Source organism: Chrysochloris asiatica, unplaced genomic scaffold (assembly GCF_000296735.1).
Source record: "Chrysochloris asiatica unplaced genomic scaffold, ChrAsi1.0 scaffold00003, whole genome shotgun sequence".
Classification (NCBI taxonomy): domain Eukaryota; kingdom Metazoa; phylum Chordata; class Mammalia; order Afrosoricida; family Chrysochloridae; genus Chrysochloris; species Chrysochloris asiatica.
The window spans coordinates 13,742,441-13,752,582 of NW_006408521.1; the positions used below are offsets into that span (position 1 = coordinate 13,742,441).

At 42.1% G+C, this 10,142-nt stretch overlaps 1 protein-coding gene across 1 annotated transcript; it reads right to left on the reverse strand.

Moving 5' to 3' along the window:
- Nucleotides 1-7,254: 7,254 nt before the first annotated feature.
- CH25H (cholesterol 25-hydroxylase) lies at nt 7,255-8,022 on the reverse strand. The gene has a single exon (XM_006831439.1). The coding sequence runs from the start codon at nt 8,020-8,022 to the stop codon at nt 7,255-7,257; it is 768 nt and encodes a 255-aa protein (XP_006831502.1).
- Nucleotides 8,023-10,142: the final 2,120 nt, after the last annotated feature.

The following is a 10,142-nucleotide window of genomic DNA, read 5'->3' on the forward strand; positions in this document are numbered from 1 at the left end:
AACCTCCATTAAGCAAATACAAGGAGGTTTCAAAACACGCATGGAAAAACAGAACTGGAAAAAAATGGAATTTTTCTATGAGCTTTTTGAAGCGCCTCATACAATCCCAACTTCTTAGCATGGCATTTCCAAGTCCAGTTGTTGGGGGCCAAAATTTAAGCCCCAATTGTGTTACCAAACATATATGCCTTGAAGTTCCTTTCTTCCTTACTCACTCAGTCTCTGAGCCTCCTAGAATGTTCCAGGCATATCAAGTTTTTCCCCACACTCCTGATTTTGCAGCTATTTCTTCTGTCAGGTATGCCCTTCCTCTTCTCTGATGAACACACGAAAACTCTTAAAGATTTAACTCAACCATTGCACTTAACTGCTGAACCACCAGAGCACTTGTATATAAGTCCTGTTGTGGCACTGTAGGATAAGCACTGGATTGCTAACCACAAGGTCGATAGTTCAAACCCACCAGCCACTCCTCAGAAACCCTATACAAGGCGTAGAGGATTATGAGCTGTGCTGCTAACCGCAAGGTCAGTGGTGCGAGTCTACTGAGTCACTTTCAACAGGAGAAAATGAAGCCTTCTGCTCTCATGAAGATTTATAGCCTCAGAACCCTATACAGTCAGAACCTGGTGGTTGTGTATATATACTTATTGCCATCAAGTCAATTCCAACTCACAGAGACCCTATAGGACTGAGGTGAACTGCCCATAGGGTTTCCAAGGCTGTAAATCTTTATGGAAGCAGACTGCCACATCTTTCTGTACATATATAGTGTGCACATGCTGCTCACACATATAGTGTCTGTATATATAGTGTACTTGTCCATATCTGTAGAGCCCTGGTGATGCAGTGGTTAAATTGTTCAGCTTGTAATCACAAGGTCAATGGTTTGAACCCACCCACAGGAGAATGACATGGTATCTGCTTCTATAAAAATTACAGTCTTGAGCACCCTGTGTGGCAGTTCCACTCCTCCCTGTAGGCTCACTGTGAGTCTAATCAACTCAAGAGCTGTGAGTGATTATGGGTTTTGATCCATAAATATAGTTTGTGCACTCATGTGTGTATATATCGTGACTGCATGTATAGTGTAGATACATTTTGGAGTCCTGGTGGTACTGTAGGACAAGCATAGGACTGCTAACTGCAAGGTCAACAGTTCAAACCCACCAGATGCTTTGTGGGAGAAAGATGAGGCTTTCTGCTCCTGTAAGGATTACGGCCTCAGAGACCCTATATTGGGTCACTGTGAGTTCGTATCTACTCAATGTCTGTGGGTCTGTGGGTTTGGGTACGTGCAGTCTGGGTGTGAATATAGTGTTGTGAGTGTGTATATAGATACACTGTCTATCTAAATACCATCTACACCTCAGTTGTTGTTGTTGTTAGGTGCCATTGAGTCAGTACCGACCCATAGCGATCTTACGCACAGCAGAACGAAACACTGTCCGATCCTGGGCCAACCTCACTATTGTTGCCACACTTGAGTCCATCGATGCTGCCACTTGGCCAATCCATCTCACTGGGGGTCTTCCTGTTTTTCTCTGACCCTCCACACCTCAGATATATTATATATATATATATATATATATATAAAACAACACATATAGATTGCACTGAGGTATACAGGGTATACTAGGAAATGATAGGAAAAACATTCACTATACACAATATCATTTATTTTGCTTTTGTTTCTCTTTATAAAAAGGAGAAGTGCCTCCCAGCTTACAGTGGAGTAAGATGAGCCATTACAGGGAGAAGACGCAGATGGAGAATTGGGAAGAAAAACAATTTAGAGAAGCTCCCACCAAAGCCAAGCAAGAAATACATTCTAAGAAGATGTTCGTTAACCAGGAAAGTACAGTAACAACAACAACAAATTTTCTGGAGATTGTAAATCAAGAAAATAAATAAATCATTGGATTTCATCAATAGGAAGATAGTGGTAAACCAAGAAAGAAAAGTTTCCGGACAAGGAAGTTGGGGGTGGGGCAGGATGACTCAGAGGCGAGGAAGTAGAACCAGACAAACTCAGACTTCTGTCTCTTTCCAAAACTTTGATTTTGAAAGAATAACAAAAGCTCACAATGGAAGCAGATCAAAACAGCTTTATTTGCAAGCAACCATTTTAGATACAACTTTTGGTCTCTTGCTATCTGGAACAAAAGAGAGTGAAGGAAACCAGACTTAAGGAAGCAATTAGTCAGGATAACTAATGGTCCATACAAACCATAGACTGTCTAGCCTGAGACCCGAAGGACTAGAGGGTGCCATTCTGAACAGGGGCTGGCTAGAATGGAGGAAAAATGTAGAACAAAGCTCAAATACATTTTTTATTTTTTTAAAGGTCAGACCTACTGGACGGATAGTAACTAGAGGAACCACTGAGACTATTGCCCGAAAACACCCTTTTAACCTGGAACTGAAGCCGCTCCTGGAGGCCACCTTTCAGTCAAATAATAGATGGGTCTAGTAAAGAAGCAATAATACCTATGATGTGTTCCATAGAGCAACAACTAGATGAGACCAAATGGGCAGCATGAGACCAAAGCAAAGATGAAAAGGCAAAGAAGGGCTGAGAAGCTGCAGGGACGGAAACAGGGAAGGCCAGGTGGGAATGGGGAGAGTACTGGCGCATTGTAGAGATAACAACCATTGTCACTCTGTACATATTGTGGAATGGGAAATGAATTTTCTGTGTAAACTTTCACCTTAAACACAATGAAATGTTCGGAAACAACACCTCAGTTTTGCTTGGTTTTCTGTTAACATCAACATATTTGTGGACAGAAGGTTGCAGTCTGAACTGCAATGTTAATGTTTACCTCATGATATATCAATAATGTTGTTGTTGTTGTTGTTAAGTGCCTTCGAGTCGGAGCCGACCCATAGCGACCCTGTACAGGGTTTCCGAGGGTGTAAATCCTTACGGGAGTAGAAAGCCTCATCTTTCTCCCGCGGAGCTGCTGGTAGTTTCGAACCACTGACCTTAAGGTTCGCAGCCCGATTCGTAACCACTACGCTACCAGAGCTCCTTAGCTAGCAAGAATATGGCAAGATCTTTAAGAAGTATTTTGCATACATTGGTCTTGTTATTAAGTGTCATCAAGTCAGTCCTAACTCACAGCAACCCTGCATAGGGTTTCTGAGAAGCGGCTGGTGGGTTTGAACCACTAACCTTTCAGTTAACAGTCCAGTGCTTATCCTACAGTACCATGCTCATAAATCCCTCAACATCAGCTGCATCCAAAATTTATAGATAAGGAAACTGAGATACAGAGAGGTTAAGTAATTTTCCCAAAGTAATTCAGCTAGTAAGTCCCAGAATCAAGACTTCCTCCAGCAGTCTTGCTCCAACAATTGCGCTTTTAAAGGAAATACAGTGAAGGATACAGAAAACAAAATCTATGACCAGCCTTTAGCTTGCCCAGGTCCTGCATAGACTGACCTATGGCCAGCTTCCTGGCTTTCTTAACTACCCAAGCACAGATCTTGAAGCCAGGGACATCCATGTCAAAGCAATGTGCCAGCAGGTTGTTGTGTTTGGGCAGGGAGGGCAATCAATGGCTGAGGGGGTATAGCTGGGAAAAGCCATTTGTTGGTGTTGCAGGATTTCTACCTTTCTGGAAGTTGTCAAGATTATTTGCAGTGTTATCATAAGAGAAGGTTAGTGAAGACTATCAATCTAGGTTTGAGAACTGGCTCTATCATTTCATTTTTCACAACTAGGAACAAGTCACTTAACCTCTGCTGGCTGGAATTCTCCACCCATAACATGATGATGATTATAGCAACAGTAACTACCCTACATCTGTAAAAAGCAAGTGAAATAATGTGCGGAATGCCTGAAAATATGAACCAGGAGAGTTAGTAGTACTGTTGTTGTTGTTGTTATTGTTATTATTATTGTTAGGCCTCCAACCTATCAGGGAAAAAAATGCCCATCCTCTCCTCTCCCCTATCCCTAGGTGCCAAAGCCTCAAAATAAATTATACATCTGATCTTGAGAAAGCTTTTCTAAATACAAACAAATTCTGTCTATATGCACAATTTGCCTCTATTCCAAAATTCCCTTGTAGTATGAGACGACATGATCATTTTTTTTTTTAAGCTATGAAGGTGAGCTTTGATAAACTGCCATTATTAAGATTTAATGGATTGCTATTGGTATTGACTGATAAATTTTGGAGTCCAGTTAAATTTTTTTAAAAAAGAAAATTTAAGAAAGATTTTATTTGGGAGTAAAGCAAGTCTGGTACTCAAGAAGAGATGCCAAGAACCTCCATTTGAGAAAGAGATGGATATCTTTTTATAGACATTTGAGGGATTTAGTTTAAAAAAGAATAAGGTTCTAGAAAGTTGTGACTTAAGCAAAGGTAGGTCCTTTTAAAGTGGGGGCAAAAGTGTGACTGGGCTCTGCAACCTTGCTTCTGTTTTGATTTCACTATGATGAAGTCTCAAGAGAATGTAAATTTTGAAAATGTAAAGTTTATAGGTGGAAACACCAGGGGCTGGTCTAAACTGGTTATAGTCATTTCCAGTTGATGCTGTTGTTGTTGTTAAGGGCTGTCGAGTCGGTTCCAACTCATAGTAACCCTGTATAGGGTTTCCAAGGAGCAGCTTGTAGTTCATTGTTATGCACCATAGAGTCGATTCTGACCCAAAGCAACCCTGCATAGGGTTTCCAAGGAGCATCTGGTGAGCTTGAACTGCCAACCCTACGATTCAAACCGACTTTAACCCACAACACTATCCCAGAACTCCAGTGCTTATCCAATATTGCCACACCAGGAGTCCAGTTGATACTGGAGGTGCTCAAAACAACTGATACATGGACCAACCATATAGTCCACATTTTGTCTTTCTCTATGTTGGCATGCTGATTATAACCAGCTTCGATGTATGGTGCACCTTCCCCTCGCTCTCATTTTCTGTTTTCATGTACTTCACTGTCACATCATAAATCAATATGATCTTTAAGTCTTTGTATTGTCCTGCTGCTGACACATGAGGAGATAACCTTAACATAGAAGCCAAGGGAACACACACATTCGGGGAGAACATGAGAAAACCAGCCAAGTGTCTAGGCAGTCTGGCTGCATGCTGCTAAACTTTGAAAGAGTTTAAAACATACATCTAAGAAGTCTCAAGGAGCTCTGGTAGCATAGTGGTTACGAGTAGGGCTACTATCTTCAGGGTCAGCAGTTCAAAACTACCAGCAGTTCCATAGGAGAAAGATAAGGCTTTCTGCTCCCGTAAAGATTTTCAGTCTCCGACACCCTATTCAGGGTCACTGTGAGTTGGAACTGACTCCACGGCACACCACCACCACCACCAAGAAGTTTCATTTGGCAGATTGTGGAGACCAGATCTTTAGATACATTCTTCACTTTTAAACAAAATTGTTTATATCATATACAATAAATATAAAACTACATGCAAAGCTGCCTTTCTTCGTCCTTTACTGTTTAAATTTTCCTGGTTTCTAATTTTGTCATTGTCATTACTGAAGATCTATTGGATAGCTATTGATGTTAATTGATAGATTTTGGAGTCAGGTTACATATATATATATATTTTTTTTTTTAATTAAAGAAATATTTTATTCGGGAGTAAAGCAAGTCTGGTGCTCAAGAGGAAATAACCAACAAAATGTTGTCATTAAATGCTGTTGACTTGGTTCTGACTCTTAACTACCCTGTAAAGTATTTCAGAGGCTGTAAGTCTCTTCAGAGGTTGTAGTTCAGCAGATAGTCCAGCAGATAACTTCATCAAACTTTCTAATTTTACACAATATATACTATACTCAAAAGTTGAGTAAAACAATTTGGCAGCAGCCAGACAGAGTGTATGAAGGGGAAAGGTAGCGGGTGTGCAGTCAGTAATAGAAACATTTATAGTCTCACATAATCTACTAGACCATCTTGGACACCATTTTCCTCTAGAGAGGAGGATCCAGGGATCCAAGACCAAATTTATCTTTCTTGAGGAAGGGATGTGTATTTTGCACGTATGCTTTAATTAAGAAAATTAAATTTACAAAGTTCCCAGGTTGTTGTTGTTAAGTGTCGTCAAGTCAATTCCGACCCATAGCGACCCTGTACAGGGTTTCCAAGGAGCAGTTGGTGAGCTTGAACCACAGACTTTGCAGTTCAAATGCCTTTATAGCCCGGGTTGTAGAGACGCCAAATCTGTAGTTTATTTGCATTAGCCAAGGATGCTTGCTTTGTGAAAAGGCCTCAAAACAGAATCCCTTTGTGTATCTATCAGTTGCTGCAATGCACACTTTTGACATATCCCCGTTGCAATCAAGGTGCTCTTTTAATTGTATTCGTCCCCATACCCCAAATGATCAAATGATTTTCCAATGTTAATCTCTCTTCTAAAACTTCAGATAATTCTATCAGTTGCCTGTTGCCCAGAAATCAGCTGAAAAGCATTCAGAATAATCCTGTTCTCCCTTCTTGCCGGGTTTCCATTTGTGAAATCTCTAAAACTAAGCAAAGAGACCCTTTACCCAGCCTTCTTTCTCTCCTACAACCCCCAACAAAGCACTTAAGCCTGAACCATCCTCTCTTCCCATGGTCCAGCTGATCTAGGATCTGAAGTATATCTGCTCTCCCAGCTGCCCCTTCCCTCTTTGGTTCTCATCATAATGCCAGTAAAACAAAAGCCAGTACTTGATTTGTTCATGTTCTTTTTTAAAAAAAAAACACAAATAACATTATTTTCCATATAAACATACATTTTTATGAAAAAATAGAAAAAGTACTATAATCTTGGTCACCTTTCCAGCAGGAACATGTTTCATAGTTCAGAGTCCGAGGTCAGAACCTCTAGAGTAGATGTTGTTCTCTTAGCCTGGTTCTAAGACACTTTCAAACATAGGTAAATCCTTGGTCTACAATCAAATTCTATTAGAGATGATTTAAATATAGCAGTGATAAATGTCTAATTAATATCCAGGAATTAGGCTACTGAATGTAAACTAGAATTCACTATCAAGAATATATTTGCATCGGTATGCAAACATTATATAAATACTTTATCAGCTTGCAAAAAATACATTAGATTTTATCTGCAACAGTTTCCATCAGTTAATAAGTTACTTGCTTTACACACACACACACACAAAGCTGAGTTGTATTTCTCCTGATTGAAGTGTGAAAATCACAGCAGTTCTGGGTCCGAGGGACACCCACCGCAGCCATATCCCAAGCTGGGATGAGTGGGACTAACTCTGAGCGAGCCTGCCTACCGCAGGGTTCCCAATAATTTGTCCCAATGTGTGAAGTACGGTGAGAAGTTGCAGGTGAAGTGAGAGTGATGGAGGTCGTGGTGCACCACGCCCCCATACCACCCGAAAGGTACCAGTCTGTGCGTGGACCAAGGGAAGTCATAACCTGAATGGTCCTCCACCGACAGCCAGATGTTGACCACATGGAACACCAGTACGGTGAGCGGATGACATCCGAGCAGCGTCACGTTCACCATATCAAAGAAACCCAAGGAAAACAGCTCCCAGGCACTCAAGTATTGCGTGGCCAAAGCAAAGGAGAGCGAGTTCTGGTGGTGCACTTTGTGGAAGGTCCGGTACAGCCAGGGCACTTTATGGTGCAGCAAATGCCACGCGAAGAACTCAGCATCAAAGAGCAGCAGACAAATCACGACATGACACACCAACTCCGGCAGTCCAGGAGCGTCCAACGGCAGGTTGTCGGGACTGCAGACCCTGTGCAGCAGTGTCACCGGGAACACGAACATCACGTGCTGGTAGAAAGTCAGCTTCAGGCAGGGCAGCAGCTGCCCAGCCGAAGGCGAGAAATCCGGATGGATCTTGTAGCGTCGCAGCGCCGGCACCCAGGGGTACAGCGCGTCCAGCACCACGAAAGGCAGACAGAAGCCCACGTAAGTGGTGATCGCGAAAATGACGGGGAAAAAGGCCGACTGGACGAAAGTCCTCGAGAGGTCCCAGAGCGGCTGTAGGAACAGTTGGTTTGAGCTGCAGCTACTATTGCTCATGGTGAAGCGGACAGTCGCAGCTCCCGCTCGCGTCCCGCCGACTGTTTTTAAGGCTGTAGCCCCGCCCCGAGTTCAGACAGCCACATTTCCCTTCCCTCCCTCTCCCGAAAGCGTAGAACTCGAATCAATAAATAACCCTCCAGGATTGCGTTTGGTTGCTATAAATACACACAGTTACAGCTGCATTTAATTGGTTTTTATGGCTGCATGTATATACAGTGTTATTCATCCACTTTTTATATGCACGCAGAATTATGTTCTGATTTTTTTTTTTAATTGATGTACAATCTGCATAGACTACAATGCACAGATTTTCGGGGGCGTTTGTGAGTTCATCACAAGTTAATTCACCTGTCATTAACCAATCAAGATTAAAAATATTTCCATCACACTTTGCAACCAATGCAGTAAGACTTGTGTTTTTAAATGCATACGTATAAATTGCATTATTTATGTGTTTTTATAACGACTCAAGAATAACTGCATTTTTCTTTTCAAACTTTTTAAATCGGGTTAGCATTTGTATTTCAGATCATTCCTATCTGCGCAACCTAAGGGTTGCTGTGACGTTCTAACCTGCAGCGGAGCGGCAAACTATCCTTCCTCAAACTACCCTCCCTCAGGAGGGACTGTGGATCCCAAGCCACCCGCGGTGGAGGCCAGGGCAGGAAATTAAACCCAATGGGTGGGAGAATAGGAATCTCTGCCAGTTGCATTATCTCCTGAGAAGCGCTTTTCCGCTCTGCTTGCATCCTTGCCAGTAAAGGTCTAAGGGAACTGGCAAGTATGACACTCAGCGGCCCCTGGAGCCCAGACGAGTGACAGGGGCACAGAGGCACCGCTGCCCCGACTGCTAGGCTTCCCTTGGGGAAAAGAAGAAAGCTATCGTACTACCAATGTCCTACGCGGTTCTTGCTAAGAAGACATTAAATTTCAAGTTGGGACGGGAGAAGAGGGAAGTTATAGTGGAAACAATGAAATCAGTAAACCACCCACTTTCTTCCTCAAGGAGGTTTAAGAAGCCCTTGAATGAACTGGTGACATCATGCCTGTTAGCCTCTTTCCTCTGCTGGCTTCCAAGAGCCAACTTGCCCCTCTTCCTCCACCTCCCTTCCCAAAACCCTGCCAGGCCCAGTGAACCGAATTGGGGAGCTGTTCTGGTCCCCTGAGTTACCCTGTCCCCAAACAATCTGGCTCAGACTGAGCCCAAGGAGATTGGTGCTAGGGAGAGCTCTAGGAAGATCCCAGGAAAAGCACAGAAAATAACTTCCGAGTTTGAATCCTGCGACACAATTTACGCTTAGATGACAAAGGTTTTGGACAAAAACTTTGGAATCAAACACCACTCCCAACCTCAGCTTTGCCCCTTCTTTATGTACAAGGTTGAGACAAGCGCTACACTAAAAATCAGCTTATTTTTCCTTATGCCCCCAAATGGAGCTATTAATAGTCACCCTCTCATGACGCTGTTGTGAGCATTAAATTGAATAGTAATATTAATGATAAGGCTACTATGTAATGCCTCAGGGGACCACTAGTCATGTTGGACTTATAAAGCTTCATTTCATAATCAAATGATTTCATAATCCTCATTTCAGCTTCAGAAGAGTTTAGTCTGCAATCCTGCTATGTAGGAAATATTATTGTGATTTCATAGAAGTAAAATCATTGTGCTTGGCACAGAGTAAACATATGAAAATACACACATTATTTTACATTCATATTCCACATTTCATCAAAAGATAATTGAAGAAGCTTGCCATAGCAATCAATATTGAGTGAAGAAAAATACATGATAAAAGCCTACTATTATGAGTTATGAATAAGTCCAACAAAAATAGAGACCCATACATAAGCCTGGTGTTGTCAGTGCCATCAAGTTGGTTTTCATTCACAGTGACCTTGTATAGGGTTTCAGAGTGGCTGGTGGGTTTGAACCACCAACCTACTGGTTTCAAGGCCATTACTTATCCTACAGTGCCACACAAGGGCTCATAAATAGGATACGCTCACACATATATGCCAATTCAGAATTTCTCAACAAGTGTTTATCCCCACACTTCCACTAATGGATGATGGCTATTTCTTAGATATAGATTCCCTAGAGTCCTATAGGAATT